Source organism: Sparus aurata, chromosome 2 (assembly GCF_900880675.1).
Source record: "Sparus aurata chromosome 2, fSpaAur1.1, whole genome shotgun sequence".
NCBI lineage: Eukaryota > Metazoa > Chordata > Actinopteri > Spariformes > Sparidae > Sparus > Sparus aurata.
In genome coordinates this window covers 9935486-9960271 of record NC_044188.1, presented here as the reverse complement: position 1 = coordinate 9960271, position 24786 = coordinate 9935486, and the positions used below count along the sequence as shown (strand labels likewise).

The following is a 24786-nucleotide window of genomic DNA, read 5'->3' as shown; positions in this document are numbered from 1 at the left end:
AAAGGGTCAAAAAACACATTTTGTGTCTCTTCCACCTGTTGCATTCGGATGTATTTTCATGGATGGGAGGGCTTTTTGAAAGCCAAATGGGCCTTCCACCTTTTCTATATCAGTTACAGGAGGACAATACGCAGCCTGTCTGATACAATCAATCCTTCCTGGGACATAAAGACTTGTGTGTAGACATGGTTTCAGTTAGCAAGCCGAGCATCCAATTAAGCTCTGGACTGAAGTCAACAGGGCAAAATCCAAAAAGATCCAGAAAAGGACAGAGAGCCATTCTTTGCTCTCAGTATGTAAGTAAATTCATACTAACCAGATTCAACATTTACAACACTTCCCTTGGTCACATTATTTTGTAAATCATTACACTTGTATAACCTCAGCATTAGATTTGCACGGATCAAAATTTGGAGCCCAGTCACCAGAATAAAATGTACATCTCTTCAAATGCAGAGATAATTAAAATGTGTACATTTCAAATGTATAACATAAACATTCCTACAATACTTGTCATATCACGTTCAGATTGCATGTATATGAGATGATTTTTGAGTCAGGAGGAGGAGTGGCGGTGGTGACCAGGCGAGGTGGCAGCCAAGCAAGAGACCAGAGGTCGTTTGGAGATTTAGTAACTGTCTTTGTGTCAGAAAAACTGGATAAAGTCTCATTCAGAAATTAGTTTTCGTTTGAACTTGTTCCTTTTCCTTCCTGTCGTCTTTGTCTCAGCCTCTCTCTGTTTCAAGCACTTGTTCTCTGAATAGCTGAAGGTTGGCCTTCATGTATTTTTGTCACAGTCTTTTTTTCTTTCTTTTTTTTTGCCTGATCAAAAAGTAACTGTAAAATGCATTTCCTGTTGAAAATGCAGTATGAATGCTGACATGCCCATTGCTAGAAACCCAAAAATTCCCTCACATTGCAACACCAACAACCAGACCTCGAACAGAGGTCAAAGGTGATTATGCAGTCTAGTACATGGACATGAGCTCTAACCTCCATTCCACTATGGTATGGTAGTAGTGGCGGTAGTTACAGTTACAGTTGTAGTAGTAGTGACAAGAGGGAATAATTGGGTCTTAATGGGGCCCAAGAAGCTAATTTTCAGCCGTAGCTTTAGCAGATTAATCCAGCCGTGCATATCTAATGATTTCCATGCTTATTAAAACAATTAGTGGCCGGTTTAGGACTCCTGTAGATGGAGACTGTCTTCGAGGTGGACTGCGCTCGCATAATCTTACTGCTTCTTATTTACTTCTTTACTTCTATGGGATTCTACCTCTCGCACACAGAATCCTTCACCTTAGGGAACATTCCCCTTTTAGCGTTTTGCATGTGCCACACATGTACTCAAAAACAGAGAGAAGGATGACTCATGAGACTGTATGACCACAGTTCACATGCTCTTTGCACCACTCCACTTGCAAAAAAAGGACATTTTTAAGCTTAATAAGAGGTTAAAGCACTGCAACCCTGCTATTGTATCCCTCTGTCTGAACTTCTCAATAGACTGTTTTGATGAAACTGGCTCGTCAATTGAGCCTCAGATTTACATTTGCAGTCGGCTCATTGAAGTCTGTTTTTCTCTCGCATGTCAAAAACACAAGACATTTTGTTGTTCATGCGTGTCTCGATCCGGCGTCTGTCCTCCAGGACAACATCACGACAACATGTAACAAACAAATTGAGCGATTGTTTTTTTCATGTACAGCTTGCTCTGAAATAGGTCTTTGTGATTGTTTTCATGCCCTGGTGGCCAGAATAAATGACAAGTTACAGTGTTTGTCTTTGGGATTGCACCTGTGTGAATGCAAATCCTTTATTCACAATAACTTGACAGCATGTTTATGGATGCAAATTCCGACTGGAGACCTGGGGAGTCACAAAAAAACCCACAACCGCTTAGAAGAAATAAAAAAATTCAGATTAATTTATTCATGTGGCAGATGTTTAACGTACATTTACATTCTCCTCTTCTCGATTAGTCTAATTCTAAACCCTCCTGAAATGTGATAATGGGCAAAGAAGTATTATATTAACTGGATTCTACTTTTTAAGACAGCCTTATTCAACCCTTTAATTTCTAACAGCTGATATAATGAAAAAAATCAGGGCTGAAACTTAAAACAACCTTAATCTTAATACTTCTAATTTTTCCGTTTAAGGGTATGTCTTGGTCTTTGCATTGCATTGCTAACTCCAGGGCAATATCAGGTAATTATTAAAGGGTTATTTAATGGACCTTGCCTTTATTAGGTCTGATAAAGCTTGTTACTCATTATTAATCTGTTTAATCATTAGAAAAAGGACGTATAAAAATGTTTCATCAACACGTGTCGTGTATGCATGCATTATCCTCAAACAATGGAAGCAAACAACAGTTTCTAATGATTAATTAACAATCATTTTGTGGTGAAATTAAGGCCAGTTATTTGTCGAATTAAATGTTTGACTTGAGACCACAACAATCCATAGAAGTCCATATAAAGACATTGTACTGTGGCACTGTAACATTTCTGTGGGGAACGTCAACATAATCACTTTGCATGTGTTCTTGGAAAAATGGCTCCATCTGTTGACATGAAGAAGTAGTGTTAAAAAGGAATCAAGTTCGTGGGAGGAATTTCACACATACAGATTTCCACGGACACATTCAAAATTATGATGACAAAAAAAGAAAAAGACATTGATATGAAATTAGAAAGAAAAAAGATTTACTCTGGGTTTGTGTTTGCATGTTTGTTTTAGATGTATAAAAGTGAAACAAACCTGTTCAAAATGTATTTCAAGGACAAGGCAGCAGTGGCCAGTGTCTTGTTATCGGAAAGATGCTGGTTCGATTCCCCTGGTCTGCATGTCAAAGTGTCCTTGGGCAAGATACTGAACCCCAAACTGCTCCTGGTGTGCTGGTCGGCACCTTGCATGGCAGCATCAGTGTATGAATGTGTGTATGAATAACTGTAAGTCGCTTTGGATAAAAGCATCTGCTAAATGTGAATGTAAATGTCAAGCATCTCAACTTTGTTTCAGATGTCATTTACACTCAAGATGCTGGGGAATTTTTCCCACAACTTTTTGAAATGACTGATTTCGTCCCAGTCATGTTTTAAATTCATCATTTGTTTAAAATGTCAGAAATGGGCTTGCAGCACGAAATTTTTAACAATTAAACTTTTTTTTAACAACAAATGAGGACACTGTCAGTTTCTGCCAAAACTATCTGCTCTTTATTCTGGTGTGACACCATTATTGATATTTACATTACAGGAAACAGCCTGTTAGCAGGATGTGACCAGTATAGTAACACAGTGACTGGTTTCTTCACAAGTTAGAATAGCCTGAGGTTTGCAAAGATCCACGCGTCTGTCTTCTGTGGTACATCATAAGATAGTGATTAACAGTGAATTGCCACACTCTAAAGTCGAAGTGTCCTCCCTTTTTTCCTCTGGGACATTGTACAGTTTGTGTTGCTATAAATTAGGCTACTGCCCAGTTTTAGAAGAAAAACTCCTGAAGAAAACTTCTGTAAGACAAATAATCTTACCTATGAAGCTCATTTCAGCCAACTGACAAATATTCCCATGGTTAGTCATAATCATTTTCATCTCCAAATTATCATTTTCATTCTAACTTTTTTTAAAATTTTTATCTCAGAATAATGTTTTGTCTCATTATTATAACTTTTATCTCATAATTCTTTCTTTCCTTTTCATGATTTTCACTTTTGATCCCTTAGTTTTCAGTTACAGTTACAGTGTTTGTCTTTGGGATTGCACCTGTCTGAATGCAAATCCTTTATTTGCATTTACTTGACAGCACGTTTGTGGATGAAAATTCTGACTGGAGATCCGGGAAGTCCTAAAAACCACACAACTACTTAGAAAAAACCCTCGATTTCAGATTTTATTTATTCATTCATTCTTAAAGTACATTTGCATTTTCCTCTTCTCAATTAGTCTAATTCTAAACCCTCCTCAAATGTGATAATGGACAAAGAAAAGGGCTGGACTGGGATAAAAAAATCGGCCCTGGCATTTTTGGCTTAGACCGGCCCCTCATAATTAGCGGAGCACAACCGGAAAAAAACCCCATAACTTTTTGCCTTTAGGCTTATTAGAAATCTACAGTTTATTATTACTTTAGAAGTCTATCAAATAACCATTGTGGAAAGCAAATAAGTACATTTACTCAACACATAGTTGAGTAAAGGTATATTCTATTTCAAGCATAATGTATCATCGGCATCCTAGATCTCAGAAGTTTAGCATCTATTGTTAACTCTACCACTTTTGTCTGCTCTGTGTAGTTCAATTGATTATTTTATCCTTTTTATTGAAATCATCTCTAATATGTATTTTCTGAATTTCCCTGATATAGCAGCTCAATTCTAATTCTTCAGGTTAAAAGGTGCTCCCTTTAAAAAGCTATAAAATTGTTATATCAGGCTAAAAACAGGGCTGCTTTATGAACTCATGCAAAGCAACTTGTCTTAAAAGCATTTGACAGATCTACTCTTGTTCAATGTGGGCAAACCTTTTGCTAATAATACTTTTATACTTTTTTTTACACTTACTTTAGTTATGCTTAAATTGCAAAGCTTTTACTAATCATTTAGCAGTTTTAAAATCTGTTTTTTAAAACATGTTTAACCACAGCATAGAGGGTTGCTACACATTCAAATTACTATGCTGCCTTTCAACACACATTTAACCTAAATATCTAAAATCCGACACTTCTCAGCATTGACCGTTTGCTGTTTTATCAGAATAAAGTGCCGTGGCTGCCAGATTTTGAGAAGTATGCAACACCAATTAATATCGATACTAATCAATCGCCATTGCTCATCATCATGTAATTAGAGTTCTCAACGGGCCTGAAAATTACAGTCCGAACCCGACACAGCGCTACACACCCGCATGAATTGTCTGCCCCCCCCCCCCCCCACGTTAACTCGGCCAGAGCCCGCAGGTCTGGTTGTGCTTTTGTTGTTAGTTTCCTTTGGGTTTTTGTATAGCAGGAACAGTAAAAGTTGGAAATGCCTTGGGAGCTGGAGACACTGAGCAGGCCAAACTGTCTGCTAAACTGTCAGTATTCTGTGCAGGTCAGTCTGCTTTTAAACACGATTGTAAAGCTTTTGTTAATATCTCACAAATTATATGTATTTGAAGCAGATAATACTAGAATTATTGTTATGTAATCAAGAAAGTAGTGAAGGAATATGTTAGTGAGAGGAGCAAGCTCTCACTATATCAAGCAATTATTAGTTGCCCTGGATACGTGCATTAAAGGAATGGTCCTCACAAAAATGAAAATTCAGTCATAAATTGCTCACCCCCATGACGATGGAAAGGGGGGTCAAGTTTTGCTGTCTACAATACATTTCTGGAGCAACATAGCAACACAGCACTGCAGCATCAAAAACCTTTTAGAAAAACAGCCAAAACATTTAAAATGTAGGCCTATCTATATATTAGAGCAGAATCCAAGGCTCTAAGATCCTGAATAGATTTGAACACATTTAGCATAACAACTACAGTTATGATTTCAGCTTAAACGTACAGTAAGTAATTTCTGCTGCTATGGGGCTCCTGCATCGACTTCTTCCCTACTTCAGACTGATTTACTGACAGGAGGGGAGCTTTGAGATTACTTTTAAACCTTTGACATAGGAAAGTGGATGAGGAGACCTACGTTGTCTGTATTTATGTCTTAAGCTGGATGGGAAATGTACTTTATTTCATGGAGATATTATAGATAGTAGAGGGGAAAAGAAGAGGAAGAATAGTGCGAGTTTACCTGAATTCAAACATAGAAACACACAGTCTAACAAAGTCATGTGCTAACAAACATTAGTCCATGACTACTAATGTAGTAAAGCAATCCAACTGCTTTTAGCAGATAAACACTGCATGAGTAATGCAAACACAATGATCCTGCAGTCAAACTGGCTCTCTTATTGTTCATCTATTACCCCTACAGTTGTTTGAGAGAATGCTGCAAAACACTGTTTTACTGTGAAGCTCCATTAATGTTTTGTAGACTACAAAACCTCACCTGACTTTAATCAGTATGGGGATGAGTAGGTAATGACTGACTTTTAATTTTTGGGTAAACTGTGCCTTTAAGTTCTTCAAAAGCTCCAGCAGAGCCATTCATTGGCCAACAACAGACTAGTCATTTTTTGTGAATATATTGTATGTCAGTGCATTTACAGTCAAACATGAAAATGGATAATCAACTGTGTTACTTTTTATCACAGTGTCTGTCTCTGTATGCTTGTCGATTGCAATTGGAAGCCTGAAGGACCATGTCTCTTACGTCTTTACATATGATGAGTGAGTATGAATCTAATATGTTTTTTATTCCCATTGTGAGTTATTTTCAAACAGAGTCAGTGTCAAGTCTCAGAGGGATAACAGCTGTCTTAATGACCTTTCGCCATTATGTCAGTTATTGCCTGTCCTACACAGTAAAAAGTGAACTTTGATGCATAACGTACTTAATGGCAATTTACTGACTGATTATTATGTCTCAGTGCTCAAACGTAACACACAAAGATCCTATGAAAGTGTAATTTCTCTCAGTGTCAAACTGTAAATTTTGATTCACTCCTCTTTCAGACAAATCAGGGAAAGGGTTGCTGATGTCATCACTCTTTATACACCATTCATCCTCCTAGAGGCGACAGCAGTGAGTACCTCTGCCATTTTGACGCACCCATATATTATTGCATCTCTGAAACATGGTTGTTTTGGTCAAGTCTAACCAAGTCTTTGTCTCTTTGCATGACTAGGCTGCCATGGGTAGCGTTATAAGAGGAGCAGGTAAACAGAAAGTCGGAGCTATTTGCAACATTGTGGGATATTATGGAATTGGTTTTCCTATCGGAGTGTCACTGATGTTTGCAGCCAAATTAGGGATCAAGGGTAAGATCTACAACAGAGATGTTTTTTTAACCACTCTGTTCCCCAAACTAGTCATTTTTAAGTTTTGTTCCCAGCATGTTTTTTAGTGAGAGATGCACCAAGTTCATCAACATTACAGTACTCACTATGCTTAAAGTAAGATGTGGAACTCTCTCTTTCCCTCAGGTCTGTGGACAGGCCTGTTTACCTGTGTGTTTCTGCAGTGCACATTTCTTTTTTTCTATTTAACAAGATTAAACTGGAAGACAGTGACATATGAGGTTAGTCTTCAGAGTTAAAAATCCCTTTTTTAAATGGTATAAGGGAACTTATTTATGTATATATTTTCACATTTTGTTTTACTTCCAGGCTCAAATCAGAGCAGAAGCACACGGGGTCTTCCTCTACACAAGTAAGAGAGTTTGTGCTGCAACTAAGACAACTTATACTGCCACAGATGACGACCACGACACATTCTCTCATAGGAGCCAGTTTAAATGATAAGAAATGTATTTTGATAAAGGAACACTGATATTGCTTCAAAATTATACAATGAGCATTTTTTAAAGGAAAAGTTCACTCAAAAATGAAATTCCAGGCATTATTTACTCAGCCTCAGGAAAGATGGGTGAAGTTTTGTCGTCCACAAAACATTTCTGAAGCAACAGAAAACAGTGCAGGATTGTCCTAAACAACTGAAGTAGTTGGGGACTTGTTTTAAAACCTAATCAAACAACAGATCACAACAGAAAATGGCTCCATATAGCTCGTCCATCTTAATCCAAATTTCCAAAGCCTTGAGATCCCATATTGATATGAAGATGTGTCATTTCCACATGTTTTTAAGCTGAAATCTGATTGAATCTGTAGCCATGAACTAACCTCGGCGAGGTGGGTGCATGAGCTCAACTGTGCATCGAGAGTTTAAATAATTGTTTTTCAAATTGAACATGGATCTCCGGGTACCCAGAGAAGTAAGATTACGCTGGACAAGATGTTTCGAGCCATTTTTTGATGTTGTTATTCTGGTTGTTTTTTACGTTTCAAAAAAAGTCTTGTAGCATCCTATAATGTAATAATTTCCATATAATTCATTGGTTTATAACTCTGTGTTGCTGAGTTGCTTCAGAATTGTTTTGTAGACTACTAAACTTTATTGTACATCGACACGAGGCTGAGTTGACAATGCCTGGACTTTTATTTTTGTGGTGATGAAAGTGTGTGTAAAGGTCAGTAACACTCTGAAGCTCTTCCTTATTTTTCAGAATAAGAGCAAAACTTCTGTAACTCTGTGTCAGTGGGACTTTCTCACTTCTCAAACAGAACCCAAGTCACGGTCTCACTTCAGCTCTTTATTAATGCATCAAACTGAAAGTTCACCTTCACAACATGTGAATAACTTTTAATTTGAAGGTAACAATTTAATATTTTCCAGTGAAATCATTAGTTGCATTTGCATTTGAATGTCCAGGTATCCAACCAGATGATGAAGGGAACTCACTCGGCCAAACAGAAACCCTTGACCTGGCAGAAACTGAGTGTGGGTCAGAAGAAAATCCAGTGGAGAAGCAGCTCTCTTGCAGGGAACTGGTGCTGCGTAGGAGCCTGGCTCTGGCTGTCATGCTATTTGTCCTGGCTGTTGGAATTATTATAAACCTGTTGATCACAAACTTTGTCACATGAATATGAAAAAAATTCTATTGTATTCAGTGAAGTATCTCTTTATCCGACAGTGTTCTGTGTGAATCTGCCAGAGATTTGCTCTCAACCACATTCTGTCAAACCCAAGAGAGTTTATATTCAATACATTAAACAGAAACATTGTGGTGATCTGGGACCTTCAAGGTCAATCTGTCTCTTCATTTAGGACCAGCACAGTGGAAGTGGAGAAAATGTGTTCAGGAGAATATATAGTATTGATCCAGTCCGAAGTAAAGTTGGCCCCTGAAGGCTGAGTCTCTGGCTGGGGCACGAGGAAGTGCACACTTGCTCCCTCGGCTTGAAGAGTAACTGCTGCAAACATAGTAAGGCCTCGCCTGAAGAGGAGCTGTGTGATGGAGAGACGTCCACCCTTCAGCTGCTGGACCCCATGTCCACCCTGCGTCCCCAGGTTCCCATCATGGATCTCAGTGTTTGCAGACATGTAGCCTTCCACTGACTTGGGAAAAGATTTGTTGAGATATATGGAAAGCAAACAGTGTCAAACATGGTCAAAGGATAGCAAAAAAATGAAAGAAAACTATAAATTTCTATAAAATACCATTTTGATGAATTGATGCTAATGTTAGGTTACTTTGGGTCTGGCAGGCAGCATCTCAGCTTAATAATGGCCTGTTCGTGTTTTTCTGTGCTTGTCCACAGCCTGCAGTCAAGCAAATACAACCAACTTTCAATTTCTCTAATTCCTGCATGCAACAAGTCAATTTTGAAAGCTCAGTTACTGATTCTGAAGAGAATCAAGGGTACCTCAGTCTGTCAGTGCCACAGCTGGCTTCACATTCAAGCAAAAACCAAAACAAAGACAGAGAATGTCCCTTCATGCAATTACTCAGCTACTCTCAGTTTGGCTGCACACATTAGAGTAACACTCAGTGAAAGTCCTATGCAGTAGTATCCAGTGACATTGGCCACAGCTGGAATCTTCTGTTCGCCCTGACCTAAGAAGAGGCCCGTGCACACAGGCGCGAGTGAAAAAGACAGATCACTTATTATTATGCAATCCTGCTCCCTTGGCCACCAACTAATTCAACGACTTGGATGGAAATCATTTTATTGCGAGCAGTCATCAAGTGTGAGACCAGGCCCACAATCTTACTGAAATAAGGTTAAGTCAATAATTAAGCCTAAAACAATATTGTAGATAGCAATAACACTTTAAATATCATAGAGAATTTAATATATTTAGTTGTGAGTGAAGATGAAGCCAATTACTGGTTTAGTAGAGCTGAGGACAAAACCTTCCACAACTGTCAAGTTACCTGGAAAAGAGAAGCTATGACTAGTCAGAAAAGAAAAGAAAAGAAAAATCATATGAAGCCAACATTCATTTATTTTTCTGCGTATTTTCAAAACTTAGGAACTTGGCAGATTATCCCTGCAAAACCTTTTTTCCCACCAATTCTCAAGTCATAAACACAGGAGTGACAACAATTTAGGTCAGACTTAGAAAATGGATCACCAGAAAAACAACGTATTTACTTCCTTCTCGGGGCTTCTGTAACATTTGGAGAAGACTTTTGAAGTGAGAATGTGCTGCACCTCATTAATCACTGGGAGAGGCCGGTTTCATGAAGGAGCCCCGCTCCTGCAGCGATTACACAGATCAGCCTGTGGGGGGTGAGAGAAACTCGCTTATGTGGAGAGAATGGACAAGGTGTTTCCTGAGATCACCAGGACGCAACAAACATATCCTAAATGTAAGTGTCCCTCACCTCCTCATGTCGTTTTATGGAGCCTCTTCCACCGAATGTAAGCAAACAGAAATGCACAGCTGTAAATGTGAGTATTATTGGCCCCTGCAGATCCACTGTACATCGAGCAAACAGACATGTTCTTTTGAGGATGTGTAACCGTTTAATCCAGATTTAAAATGCTACAGTGAAACATGTGAGTACACCCACCTAACACCCAGATCCAGCCAGTCAGGGAATAATGCAGTTTGCCAGCATGTTTGCTATGTTTGCCAAGGCAGCAGTGTACTTCTGAGGCAGTATTATACCCTGAGTACACAAACAACAGCTCGTGTGATTACTGCCACCTCTCCCATTAGTGTATGATACAGATGATGATGATAAGATGATACACAGTGGGATCAACGCAGATAATTGGACCTGGGTTTAGGCCAGAAACGCACCTGGTTCTGCAGGTACGACATTTGGAGTTACTGTAGAAACTTTACCTGCAGAGAAGTTTTTTTTCTTCTCCATGTATTAACAGCTTATTGTGCAGGAAAAAAATCAATAAATAATAACTAAACATTAGAATAATTTGCACATAAAGGTGAGAGAAAAAGTGTAGTGTAGACGTCCATCCATCACTCTGTCTGTGAGCAGGCTGTCAGCGTGACTCTCACTGACTCCCTCAGGTGTCTCCTCCCTCGGGCTCCGGAGCTTCCATCAGTCACACAGGCTGAGATCCTGGACCGACCCGAAGCCTTCCTGACAGCTGCATACAGCGGTGCACAGAGCAGAGCAGGAAGTGTTCCAGTTGAATCATGGAGGGCAGCGGACAGGGCCCACATCTTCCTTCTTCTTCATGGAGTGAATGTTTTGTTTCAAGGCGGGTCCGCATGATGATCCCTGTTGGTTTCAAGACAGAAATCGGAGACTTGTGTAAACTGGCCGGACCAGTGGTGAGTAGCCTGGGTTTGATGTCCTGTCAGTGTCCCGTCAGTACTGATCAATGAAGTCAAAATTTTAAATTAACATTCAAAAACTCACTGGGTGGATTATTGAAGCCCGCAGTGGTGGAGGAAGTCGGCTTGATCAGCTACTGACTGTAAGTAGGCCAGAAGTCGTCTGTTGATATCCCACTGACAGTTACCTTTTACCTTAAGTATATTTGCTTATGGAAGCCCCGAGGGGCAAGAGGGATTTTTTTTTTCATGTGTGAAACAGAGTGACGTAATAATCACTAGCAGCCCCATCTCCTATACAGTATATACTTACATAGAAATACGTATGAATGATTTACTTTTACTTGTACCTGTGATATGTAAATACATTTATATCAGGTACAGAAAGACTTTAACTGTAATATTATTTGTGTGGGTATCTTTCAGTAATTAGACATTTTTTAACATGTTGCCTTTACCTTTACTTAAGTCTGACTTTTGGATACTTTTTATAACTTTTTAGGTCATGGAACTTATATGTAATAGCTTGTTTTACTTTTTTATTCTAAGGCAAAACTTTTTTTATGGTAAAGTCAACTTTTAAAGTGAACAGTGTACATTTGTTTGATGTTTTAAGTCACCAGTTACTTTGCCAGAGTAGTGCTTTCACAGTACTTGTACTCAAGCTTTATTCGGATGGGTGACATTGACTTTGCCAAAGTAATGTTTTAACACAATACCTTTACTTTAAGTCAGTAACATCTTTTAGGTCATTTTTACAGCACTGATCGTTGAGTAGTTCATTTTAGAACAGACACATTTTTTAGTCTAAGCTGTGAATGAGTTTAGACTTAAAGGAGAACTTCGGTCGATTTAAACACGCAGCTTCATTGCTCAAGCTACCCTTGACTTGCCAGTACCGAAGACGCGAACAAATTTGGTCCAGCCATTACAGAGCTCTGTAAACGGAGATGTAGCATTGAACGCTAACAGCATGGGGTCAGAACTTTGCACTGTGTTTTAAGCGTCTTAACATGCTCCACATCTCACACCAAAAGTTATGCAACATCAGCAGACACCTTACAACACAGCACTGTAGCGTGTATGACTCAAAATGAATAAAAAAGTAGTTAAAATAGTGTGTTTGTGCAAGGAGCTACTTACCTGTTTGTTGACATCCGTGTGTTCCGGTAGCTAGACCAAACTAGCATATCCATCGAGTGTGCACTTAACAGGCTTGACAGGCTATTGTAAGGCTCATGGCTCATGACAGGCTGTAACATGGACATGTACATTATGAACATAAACACCAAAATGCTGGATTACGTTTCCGTCTCCGCCAGTGAGGGAGTAAGTGCACGCTCGACGGATTGACTAGTTTGGTCTAGCTACCGGAAGACAAACAGGTAAGTATTTTAAAAAGATAAGACAAAATATTCATCTGTTCGGTAATCAATAGCTGAAGCTTTTGTCTTAGTGACGTTCCATTAATTTGTGCTTTTTCCATCAGATGTTATCCCAGGTCTTGATTTTTGGACTGAGTTTAATCAGTACCATTTTCTGTGGCCATCTGGGGCGGACAGAGCTGGCAGGAGTGTCTTTGGCCACAGCAGTGAGTAATGTATATTGATGTTCTCACAGTGAAAATTACTAGTAGCGACAGAACATAATCCACCAATGTTTGTGTCATCTTTAGGTTATTAATGTTGCAGGTATATCTGTTGGAAGGGGCTTGGCAGCAACTTGTGATACTCTAGTTTCTCAGGTATGAACCTGTCAGTGTTGTGTATAAAAAATAAATAATAATAAAGATGTTGACAAATAAGAAAATACTCTGGTTTCAGATCTTTGGGAGCAATAACCTCCTCGGCGTTGGGGTCGTTTTACAGCGGGCGATCCTCATCTTGTTACTGGCATGTTTTCCCTGCTGGGCGATCCACATCAACACAGAACCCATTCTGCTGGCTGTCAAACAGGAACCAGCGGTGGCCAGGTCGAAATGCAATTCTTCTCATGCTTTAGTTGTTTTTATTTTTCATTTTTTCTTTCAGTTTATTTACTGATAAAACCAGTTTCTTGTTGATACTGATGGAAAATCCCTCTCTAGGTTGGCTCAGCTGTATGTGAAGATCTTTATGCCAGCGCTTCCTGTGAGTATGTTCAAACCTCAATATAAGGCAAAAGTTTTGTGTGTGGAATTTTACTTGCTACACTTTGTCAAGTGCATGCTGAGATAGGTTACTCTGTGTAATAACAAGTTCTCAAAAAATGTATGTCTGTTGTGTCTGAATATTTCTATTCTTAATAATGTCTTTGTGGTTCTTTCTAGGCTGCATTCATATATGCATTACTTGCAAGATACTTACAAAACCAGGTAAGTCCATAGCCTAGGATTTGCTTTTCTGTTATCCACAAAAGTACAGTGGAATTAAATGAAGAGGAAAAGCCTTCTATTTATTTGGCACATCAGGTTGCATCTTGATGTGAATACATACTGTCTGAATTCAGAAGGCAATGAGGTCAGGGCTTTCTGAACTTATAATTAATGTGTGAAACCACAAACCTCCACTATGCCATCAAGTGATTCCCTTTTGATATGTTAAACATAAGGAAAAGTGCAATGTTTGAAACCCAAATTGGTTCCTTGCCAGGTCTAAAGTTGTCAACCATTGGTATAATATGTAACATTTCTGTATTGTAATGTGTAAAACCACTAGACCTTTGGTATATATCTACGAATCACGCGAGTGTGCATTCACCCCAAACAACCAGATTAAGTTACTGTACATTAGTATGCCTCAACGGTGTTTGTCTGTGTTTGAATTCAGGTCATTGTCTCACTAAACTCAGCGCTCACCACACACTCTGGTTGTCTTTATGTTTTTATTCCCTACCCCTTCTGCATCATTACATTCATGAAGTAAAATACATTTCCCCTCCAGCTTCAGTCAGCAGCCAACATTGCACTTCTTACTCTGATTCCCAGAATAAGACATACACATAAAGTCTCATCTCTCGGAGAAGAATCAACAAAGTTGTGGCAGTTTTTTCAAACAGGGGAGTATCATCTAGTTTGTATAACATGGCACAGTTAGTTATCTTACTTTGGATTTTATTTGCTGTCCTTGAAAGAAAACAAACTGATTTTAGACAAGTGAGAGCTACATCAAGCTACACAATTTCTCTTAATGGTCATCCTGAACTTGCACAATATATCTGCAGTGTAAACAAAATGGTAGATAGACAGGATTAGTAAAACGTCAAATGTGGTTACAAGTGGAAGACTACTTTGTACAGACAGTATATATATATATGTATGTATATATATATATATATATATATATATATATATATACATATATATATATATATATGTATATATATATATATATATATATATATATATATATATATATATATATATATATATATATATATATATATATACATATATATATATATACATACATGTATATACATATACATATATTACATATATTCGTACTATATAATTAAATTTTTTGTTGCGCTAATTCATAAATTCATAAATATTAAACATTGCAAAATACAGTACAGTGTCACTTTAAAGCATTCACCCAATTTCAGAGTCGTCACTTTTAAGCAGTTTTCGACACGTTGTACTTGTTAGAGTTTTAAAACGAAGATAAATGACTGATGAGCACTATGTGACACTTAAGGAATATTTTTGTTTATATTTCCCAGGGTATTACAAAGTGGACTACTTGTGCCTAACTGATGATCTGGTCTTAACCTATAGTCTGTGGGCAGAACTAACGGTTTATATATTGTAGTTTATTTTAATTTGTGTTATTATGATTCCTTTGAATAAAACAAAGTAATACATCAGAAACATAACTAAACTGTAGGAATACAGGCAAGTTTGTTCAAATTATATTGTCACAATAAATATTCTAATAAATGTGGTCAAGAGAGACTGCAACTAACTCAGTAGAGTTCACAATAATCCACTCAGAGCAATAATCCACTGCCACAATAGTCCATAATAATCCACAGTAGGCCTAATATGTATTAGTGTTGTTTAACACGCTTCACATTAGAGACCTATAAACTGAGGACACACTAAAATTTTAATTGAGAGACCCCCAGCAGCAGAATTATATATTGTGCAAATGTGTATAAATCAGACGTCTTTGTCTGCTGATGAGATGATGACACATTGGTGGGAAACCAGCGTTCTATAGGTTCTAACCTTGCTAGTGTCCAATAAGAATAACATGTGGCACTTCTCTTTTAGGGCATCATATGGCCTCAGGTAATCACAGGCGTTGTGGTTAATATTCTTAACGCACTCATCAACTACATTTTCCTTTACCAGTTAAATCTTGGAGTAGCGTGAGTATTGCCTATCTGACTCCACATGATTCTTTAAGTGACACTTTTATTGCTGTCATTACATAACCCAGTATTGCCACTTATATTGTCTTTACAGAGGTTCTGCAGCATCCAATGCCCTTTCCCAGTTCTGCATGTCAGGACTTCTCTATGCTTATATCCTTTGGAAAGGTCTTCATAAGGCCACCTGGGGTGGTGAGTACAACATTTGCATTTGAAGATAGTGACCCTGCATACTATATAATAAGTCTCCAAATGTTCCCTTTTGTTAATGAGGTACAGCGAAAAGTCAGAGAGGGACGCTTGTGGTTTAAATCAACATTATGGAATTTTTTAACCTGAAATGAGAGGCTCAAAATCATGTTGATGGTCCAGTGTCTTGTAATGAGGTGAATGGTGTCTCTGTTTCAGTCACTCCACCGCCCATCACTCGTTTCTGCACTATGTAACTTCAGTGAGAGCGTTGGATCACAGCGTTACCGACATGTTTACTTCAACACAGTTTTCAAAACATAGCAATGTTACGATGTATTGACTTTTGTTTGTAGTTAGCACTAGGGCTGGGTATCACCAGGTACCTCGCGATACGATACTATCACGATATTTTGCACACGATAACGATAATATCAGGATACAGCGATTCTGCGATAATTGATATATTGCAAGGAATTTCATCCACAATACATCACGATATCTGTGTCACTGAAGAAATTCAGAATTTATTGACTGCACTGAATCCATTTCACAGGAATTACAAAACATTGTCAATCAATTTCACATGAATGACGGCCAAGTAAACAAAGAGTATATTGCTCAGTGTCTCTTCTTAACACACACACTGACTCATCATTAAATATCTATATGTGTGGGTTTCAGAGCTACTCAAACCATTTTTTAAATTTTATTTGGTTGTATACCCATGTTTGAATAAAGATAAAGCTGTCATCCGAAGAGCTGTCCTCCGAAGAGGGGTGGTTTTAAATATCAATATTTGGCACAAGTGTATCGATAACGTACCTCAAGACGAAATATCGCGATATATCGTAGTATCGATATTTTGGCACACCCCTAGTTAGCACCTACATCACGTCTGACAAATTGTTACAGACCTGGGATTTGTATTTTTTCACAGTGGTGTTGCACTCAGAAACTCTGGGCGGCGTCAAATTGCACAAAATACCGATTTCTACACAATGTTGTTTAAATGAATTTTTTTCAAGAAACTCAGTTTTTGTCAAGATTAAGCAAAGTTTTACAATAATAAATCAATTTTCCAGTAAGTGTACATTAATAAACATTAGTCGATGCAATAATAAGCATCTGCTAACATGTAATTAACAGTTAACCATTAGTGTTTCACAAATACTATTTTTTACATTATAATACTTTTTTTAATGATGAAAGTAACATTAACTAATGGCAATGATTAGCTAACAGTTAAATGATACAATAATAAGCATAAAGTAACTGTTGACAAATGACACTTGTTAACATTTCTTAAGGGTTTACATTTCAATTAGATAACTAATATTAGTATATGGTTGCTAATAGGGGTGTGCCAAAATATCGATACTACGATATATCGCGATATTTCATCTTGAGGTACGTTATCGATACACTGGTGCCAAATATCGATATTTAAAAATGTAAAAAAAAAAAAAAATAAATAAATAAAAACATTTTTGGCCCACCACCACCACCCCTCTTCGGAGGACAGCTTTATCCTTATTCAAACATAGGTATACAACCAAATAAAGAAAAAAAAAAGGTTTAAGTAGCTCTGAAACCCACACATATAGATATTTAATGATGAGTCAGTGTGTGTGTTAAGAAGAGACACTGAGCAATATACTCTGTTTACTTGGCTGTCATTCATGTGAAATTGATTGACAATGTTTTGTAATTCCTGTGAAATGGATTCAGTGCAGTCCTTGCAATATATCGATTATCGCAGAATCGCTGTATCGTGATATTATCGTTATCGTGTGCAAAATATCGTGATAGTATCGTATCGCGAGGTACCTGGTGATACCCAGCCCTAGTTGCTAAAGGATTTAATAAACATGTATATCATGAAGTCCACAACTAAACCGATTGACAAACAGACTGACTAATTGACTAAAAATATTTTTTTTTATAAATGTTTATTTAAGGGGAATGATTGTCCACTTATGACTTATTTTTGGTAAATGGCATAAATGGCAGATGATTGAAGACATTCCATTACTGGAATGACCTAAAAATTGTGCATGTTACACTGTATAAGCATCAATGAAACATAGTTGATAGCGGAATGATTTATTGATTCACTGATTGCCAACACAGGCTGGTCTAAAAAGTGTCTGCAGGACTGGGGCTCATATATGTACTTGGCCATCCCCAGCATGATCATGATATGCGCTGAGTGGTGGATGTATGAGATTGGAGGTTTTCTGTCAGGTAATGTCAATTCAGCAATTTGATGTTCTTAAAGCATTTGTATTAATTAAGGATGGCCTGAATTCTAACGCCTGTTTTTGACAGGTCTAATCAATGAGGTAGAGCTTGGAGCTCAGTCAGTTGTATACCAGATGGCAACTATCACATACATGGTAACTTTCCTCCTGTGAAGTAGTCTTTCCTCTACTAAAAATTAAATATAAATGAAATTGTTCGAGTGTGAAATGAATCATGCAATGTAGACCATGTTAATGTTGTGCTTCTGTTGTTAGTTTCCTTTGGGTTTTAGTATAGCAGGAACAGTAAAAGTTGGAAGTGCCTTGGGAGCTGGAGACACTGAGCAGGCCAAACTGTCTGCTAAACTGTCAGTATTCTGTGCAGGTCAGTCTGCTCTTAAACACGATTGTAAAGCTTTATGTTAATAGCTCACAAATTATATGTATTTGAAGAAGATTATACTAGAATTATTGTTATGTAATCAAGAAAGTAGTGAAGGAATATGTTTGTGAGAGGAGCAGGCTCTCACTGTATCAAGCAATTATGAGCTGCCTTGGATGCGTGTATGAAAGGAATTGTCCTCACAAAAATGAAAATTCAGTCATAAACTGCTCACCCCCATGACGATGGAAAGGGGGGTCAAGTTTTGCTGTCTACAATACATTTCTGGAGCTACATAGCAACACAGCACTGCAGCATCAAAAACCTTTTAGAAAAACAGCCAAAACATTTCAAATGTATCTATATATTAGAGCAGAGTCCAAGGCTCTAAGATCCTGAATAGATTTGAACACATTTAGCATAACAACTACAGTTAAGATTTCAGCTTAAACGTACAGTAAGTAATTTCTGCTGCTATGGGGCTCCTGCATCGACTTCTCCCCTACGTCAGACTGATTTACTGACAGGAGGGGAGCTTTGAGATTACTTTTAAACCTTTGACATAGGAAAGTGGATGAGGAGACCTACGCTGTCTGTATTTATGTCTTGTTACTTTGTGGTGAATCCTGACAGGAGCTGGATGGGAAATGTACTTTATTTCATGGAGATATTATAGATAGTAGAGGGGAAAAGAAGAGGAAGAATAGTGCGAGTTTGCCTGAATTCAAACATAGAAACACACAGTCTAACGAAGTCATGTGCTAACAAACATTAGTCCATGACTACTAATGTAGTAAAGCAATCCAACTGCTTTTAGCAGATAAACACTGCATGAGTAATGCAAACACAATGATCCTGCAGTCAAACTGGCTCTCTGATTGTTCATCTACTACCACTACAGTTGTTTGAGAGAATGCTGCAAAACACTGTTTTGCTGTGAAGCTCCATTAATGATTTGTAGACTACAAAACCTCACCTGACTTTAATCAGTATGGGGATGAGTAGGTAATGACTGACTTTTAATTTTTGGGCAAACTGTTGCTTTAAGTTCTTCAACGGCTCCAGCAGAGCCACTCATTGGCCAACAACAGACTAGTCATTTTTTTGTGAATATATTGTATGCCAGTGCATAAGGCTCTAAGATCCTGAATAGATTTGAACACATTTAGCATAACAACTACAGTTAAGATTTCAGCTTAAACGTACAGTAAGTAATTTCTGCTGCTATGGGGCTCCTGCATCAACTTCTCCCCTACTTCAGACTGATTTACTGACAGGAGGGGAGCTTTGAGATTACTTTTAAACCTTTGACATAGGAAAGTGGATGAGGAGACCTACGTTGTCTGTATTTATGTCTTGTTACTTTGTGGTGAATCCTGACAGGAGCTGGATGGGAAATGTACTTTATGAAAGCAAACTGTTGCTTTAAGTTCTTCAACGGCTCTGAGGAGGGCGAAAACAACAGTGACCCCTGTTTCCATCCATGGGGTCCCTGTGGACACTGTTGAGGAATATAAATATCTGTGGGTGTACTTAAATAATAAGATGGACTGGACAAGAAATACTGAGGCGGTCTACAAAAAGGGCCAAAGTCGACTCTTTTTCCTCAGGAGGCTGAGGTCTTTTAACATCTGCTGGACAATGCTGAGGATGTACTACGAGTCTGTTGTGGCCAGTGCGATCTTCTTCGCTGTCACATGCTGGGGCAGTGGGTTGAAGGTCGCAGATAACAACAGACTGAACAAACTGATCAGAAGGGCTGGTGATGTCGTGGGGGAGGAGCTGGACACTCTAACGACCGTGGTAGAGAGGAGGATGCTGTCCAAGCTTCAGTCCATCTTGGATAATGTCACACACCCTCTCTATGACACACTGGCCCAGCAGATGAGCACATTCAGCGGTAGACTCTCACCCAGATGCACCACTAAGCGCCACAGGAAATCATTCCTGCCTGTGGTCATTAAACTTTATAACGCCTCCCTAAGAGAGTCAGACCCCTCCTTCTGTAACCTGACTCAAACATGGACAGTCATTTCTTTTCTGTACTTCTTGCACATTATTAAACTGTATATTTGATCTTTTATATATATATATATATATATATATATATATATATATATATATATATATATATATATATATATATATATATATATATATATGTATTTTATTTATATTCATATTTATATTTTGCTCTTTATAGATGTTGCTTGTATAATATATGTTATTTGTATATCTGGAGCTTGTAACAAAAATAATTTTCCTCTGGGATTATTAAAGTATTTCTGATTCTGATTCTGATTTACAGTCAAACATAAAGATGGATAATATACTGTGTTACTTTTTATCACAGTGTCTGTCTCTGTATGCTTGTCGATTGCAATTGGAAGCCTGAAGGACCATGTCTCTTACGTCTTTACATATGATGAGTGAGTATGAATCTGATATGTTTTTTATTCCCATTGTGAGTTATTTTCAAACAGAGTCAGTGTCAAGTCTCAGAGGGATAACAGCTGTCTTAATGACCTTTTGCCATCATGTCAGTTATTGCCTGTCCTACACAGTAAAACGTGAACTTTGATGCATTACGTACTTAATGGCAATTTACTGACTGATTATTATGTCTCAGTGCTCAAATGTATCACACAAAGATCCTATGAAAGTGTAATTTCTCTGTGTCAAACTGTACATTTTGATTCACTCCTCTTTCAGACAAATTAGGGAAAGGGTTGCTGATGTCATCACTCTTTATGCGCCATTCGTCCTCCTAGAGGCGACAGCAGTGAGTACCTCTGCCATTGTGACGCACCCATATATTATTGCATCTCTGAAACGTGGTTGTTTTGGTCAAGTCTAACCAAGTCTTTGTCTCTTTGCGTGACTAGGCTGCTATGGGTGGCGTTATAAGAGGAGCAGGTAAACAGAAAGTCGGAGCTATTTGCAACATTGTGGGATATTATGGAATTGGTTTTCCTATCGGAGTGTCACTGATGTTTGCAGCCAAATTAGGGATCAAGGGTAAGATCTACAACAGAGATGTTTTTTTTAACCACTCTGTTCCCCAAACTAGTCATTTTTAAGTTTTGTTCCCAGCATGTTTTTTAGTGAGGGATCACCCACGTCGTCAATACTACAGTACTCACTATGCTTAAAGTAAGATGTGGAACTCTCTCTTTCCCTCAGGTCTGTGGACAGGCCTGTTTACCTGTGTGTTTCTGCAGTGCACATTTCTTTTTTTCTATTTAACAAGATTAAACTGGAAGACAGTGACATATGAGGTTAGTCTTCAGATTTAAATATTCCTATTTTAAATGGTATAAGGGAACTTCTTTATGGACATATGTTCACATTTTGTTTTACTTCCAGGCTCAAATCAGAGCAGAAGCACACGGGGTCTTCCTCTACACAAGTAAGAGAGTTTGTGCTGCAACTAAGACAATTTATACTGCCACAGATGACGACCACGACACATTCTCTCATAGGAGCCAGTTTAAATGATAAGAAATGTATTTTGATAAAGGAACACTGATATTGCTTCAAAATTATACAATGAGCAATTTTTTAAAGGAAAAGTTCACTCAAAAATGAAATTCCAGGCATTATTTACTCAGCCTCAGGAAAGATGGGTGAAGTTTCGTCGTCCGCAAAATATTTCTGAAGCAACAGAAAACAGTGCAGGATTGTCCTACAACTGAAGTGGTTGGGGGATTGTTTTAAAACCTAATCAAACAACAGATCACAACAGAAAATGGCTCCATATAGCTCGTCCATCTTAATCCAAATTTCCAAAGCCCTGAGATCCCATATTGATATGAAGATGTGTCATTTCCACATGTTTTTAAGCTGAAATCTGATCGAATCTGTAGCCATGAACTAACCTCGGCGAGGTGGGTGCATGAGCTCAACTGTGCATCGAGAGTGTAAATAATTGTTTTTCAAATTGAATATGGATCTCAGGGTACCCAGAGAAGTAAGATTACGCTGGACAAGATGTTTGGAGCCATTTTTTGATGTTGTTATTCTGGTTGTTTTTTACGTTTCAAAACAAGGCTTGTAGCACCCTATAATGTAATCATTTCCATATAATTCACTGGTTTACAACTCTGTTTTGCTGAGTTGCTTCAGAATTGTTTTGTAGACTACTAAACCTCATTGTACATTGACACGAGGCTGAGTTGACAATGCCTGGACTTTTATTTTTGGGGTGATGAAAGTGTGTGTAAAGGTCAGTAACACTCTGAAGCTCTTCCTTATTTTTCAGAATAAGAGCAAAACTTCTGTAACTCTGTGTCAGTGGGACTTTCTCACTTCTCAAACAGAACCCAAGTCACGGTCTCACTTCAGCTCTTTATTAATACATCAAACTGAAAGTTCACCTACACAACATGTGAATACATTTTAATTTCAAGGTAACAATTTAATATTTTCCAGTGAATTTTCCAGTCATTAGTTGCATTTGCATTTGAATGTCCAGGTATCCAACCAGATGATGAAGGGAACTCATTCGGCCAAACAGACACCCTTGACCTGGCAGAAACTGAGTGTGGATCAGAAGAAAATCCAGTGGAGAAGCAGCTCTCCTACAGGGAACTGGTGCTGCGTAGGAGCCTGGCTCTGGCTGTCATGCTAGTTGTCCTGGCTGTTGGAATTATTATAAACCTGTTGATCACAAACTTTGTCACATGAATATGAAAAAAATTCTATTGTATTCATTGAAGTATCTCTTTATCCGGCAGTGTTCTGTGTGAATCTGCCAGTGATTTGCTCTCAACCACATTCTGTCAAACCCAAGAGAGTTTGTATTCAATACATTAAACAGAAACATTGTAGTGATCTGGGACCTTCAAAGTCAATCTGTCTCTTCATTTGGGACCAGCACAGTGGCGAAAATGTGTTCAGGAGAATATGTAGTATTGATCCAGACCGAAGTAAAGTTGGCCCCTGAAGGCTGAGTCTCTGGCTGGGGCACAAGGAAGTACACACTTGCTGCCACGGCTAGAAGAGTAACTGCTGCAAACATAGTAAGGCCTTGCCTGAGAAGGAGCTGCGTGCTTCAGCTGCTGGACCCCATGTCCACCCTGCGTCCCCGGGTTCCCATCATGTATCTCAGTGTTCGCAGACATGTAGCCTTCCAATAAAAAATGCAACATACAAAATGTATAAAAATGTATAAAAAATGTATAAATAAGCAGAGTAATTGTAGTGCAAGATAGAATATAAGGTGCGGTATATAAAACAAGCATGTATAAAACCAAGTGCGTGGACACTGTGTTATGACCAAAGTTTTAGCTGTTATTGTACAGTGTGATGGCATGTGGCAGGAAAGATTTCCTGTATCTGTCCCTTCGACAGCAGAGCTGGAGCAGTCTGTGAGAGAAGGTACTCTGCTGTCTCCTGTGTGATGGAGAGGGTGCTGATGATTGTCCATGATGGATAACAGTTTATTCATTTATTTAGGTCAGACTTAGAAAATGGATCACCAGAAAAACAATGGTTTGTAGGTGAGTGTTTGTATTGGATCAATACTAGTGCGATGAGATCGATATTTTTGTTGTAGTCTGTTCTCTTCTACAAGTTCAGCAAATCTCTTGTATTTCTTCACAGAGTTTGTGTGATCGCAGTGTCTCTCTGAGTCCTTATGCACAGTGCTCCTCTCCACCTCTCTCCCTCCGCTCACTCAGGTTCACTCTGAAGTATGAATATGGCAGTATATAGTAACCCTTTTGTGTATCTGTTGAAGGAACGTTTTTCCTATTTAGGTTGCATGCAGATTATAGGTTAAAGATTTAATTATGTTAAATATTATTTTCTTATTTGGCTAAAATCTTTGTCCTGTGTTTTATTATGATCAGCTAATTAAAGGCAAAAGTACAAAATCATTGAATGATCAGGAATTTAAAAGTCAAAAGAATCGTTTCGGTACCGGCAATACTGGCCCTGTAATTACTTGGTGTCGGATCGATACCAAAATTTGCAGTATCGCCCACCCCTGGATGGAGCCCCACTCCTGCAGCGATTCCCCAGATCAGCCTGCAGGGGGCGAGAGAAACTCATTTATGCAGAGAGAATGGACAAGGTGGTCCCAGCACGTTTGCTATGTTTGCCAAGGCAGCAGTGTACTTCTGAGGCAGTATTATACCCTGAGTACACAAGTTATAAGTGTGAGTATATAAGTTTAAAAAATTCACAAGATGATACACAGTGAGATCAACACAGATCATTGGACCTGGGCTTAGGTCAGCAATGCACCTTTTTCTGCAGGTACGACATTTGAGGTTACTGTAGAAACTTTACCTGCAGAGAAACATGGTTTGATAAGCTGTTTTTTCCCCCGTGTATGAACAGCTTATTGTGCAGGGG

The 24786-nt window shown here is 38.3% G+C and overlaps 1 protein-coding gene and 3 long non-coding RNA genes across 5 annotated transcripts; 3 read left to right on the top strand and 1 right to left on the bottom strand.

The window, feature by feature from the left end:
- The first annotated feature begins 5013 nt into the window (after positions 1-5013).
- LOC115596484 (uncharacterized) lies at positions 5014-6681 on the top strand. The gene is made up of 3 exons (XR_003986911.1): positions 5014-5098; positions 6257-6332; positions 6618-6681. It is a non-coding gene; the product is annotated as an uncharacterized LOC115596484 (long non-coding RNA).
- A 123-nt stretch (positions 6682-6804) lies between these two features.
- LOC115575942 (uncharacterized) lies at positions 6805-8463 on the top strand. Its single transcript, XR_003982754.1, has 4 exons — positions 6805-6923; positions 7089-7183; positions 7272-7314; positions 8374-8463. It is a non-coding gene; the product is annotated as an uncharacterized LOC115575942 (long non-coding RNA).
- LOC115575933 (uncharacterized) lies at positions 8120-11392 on the bottom strand. Of its 2 annotated transcripts, none has more exons than XR_003982749.1 (3): positions 11342-11392; positions 9163-11200; positions 8120-9060 (listed from the first exon to the last, which is right to left on the bottom strand). It is a non-coding gene; the product is annotated as an uncharacterized LOC115575933 (long non-coding RNA). The 2 variants fall into 2 exon arrangements; XR_003982750.1 differs by having other exon boundaries at positions 10101-11200.
- On the top strand, positions 11109-23251 carry LOC115575928 (multidrug and toxin extrusion protein 1-like). The gene is made up of 17 exons (XM_030408354.1): positions 11109-11253; positions 12746-12847; positions 12932-13000; positions 13080-13228; positions 13343-13385; positions 13565-13609; positions 15512-15609; positions 15707-15804; positions 17935-18048; positions 18133-18200; positions 18321-18429; positions 20780-20855; positions 21139-21208; positions 21312-21444; positions 21610-21704; positions 21793-21835; positions 22901-23251. The coding sequence occupies exons 1-17, from the start codon at positions 11116-11118 to the stop codon at positions 23110-23112; spliced, it is 1662 nt and encodes a 553-aa protein (XP_030264214.1). The 5' UTR covers positions 11109-11115; the 3' UTR covers positions 23113-23251.
- Positions 23252-24786: the final 1535 nt, after the last annotated feature.

Bases quoted from the DNA above. Each gene is read 5' to 3' on its own strand.
- LOC115575928 (XM_030408354.1), top strand. From the start codon at position 11,116: ATGGAGGGCAGCGGACAGGGCCCACATCTTCCTTCTTCTTCATGGAGT. The intron at 13,001-13,079 runs GTATGAACCTGT...CTCTGGTTTCAG, and splicing joins GTGATACTCTAGTTTCTCAG to ATCTTTGGGAGCAATAACCT. The intron at 18,201-18,320 runs GTAACTTTCCTC...TTCTGTTGTTAG, and splicing joins TGGCAACTATCACATACATG to TTTCCTTTGGGTTTTAGTAT.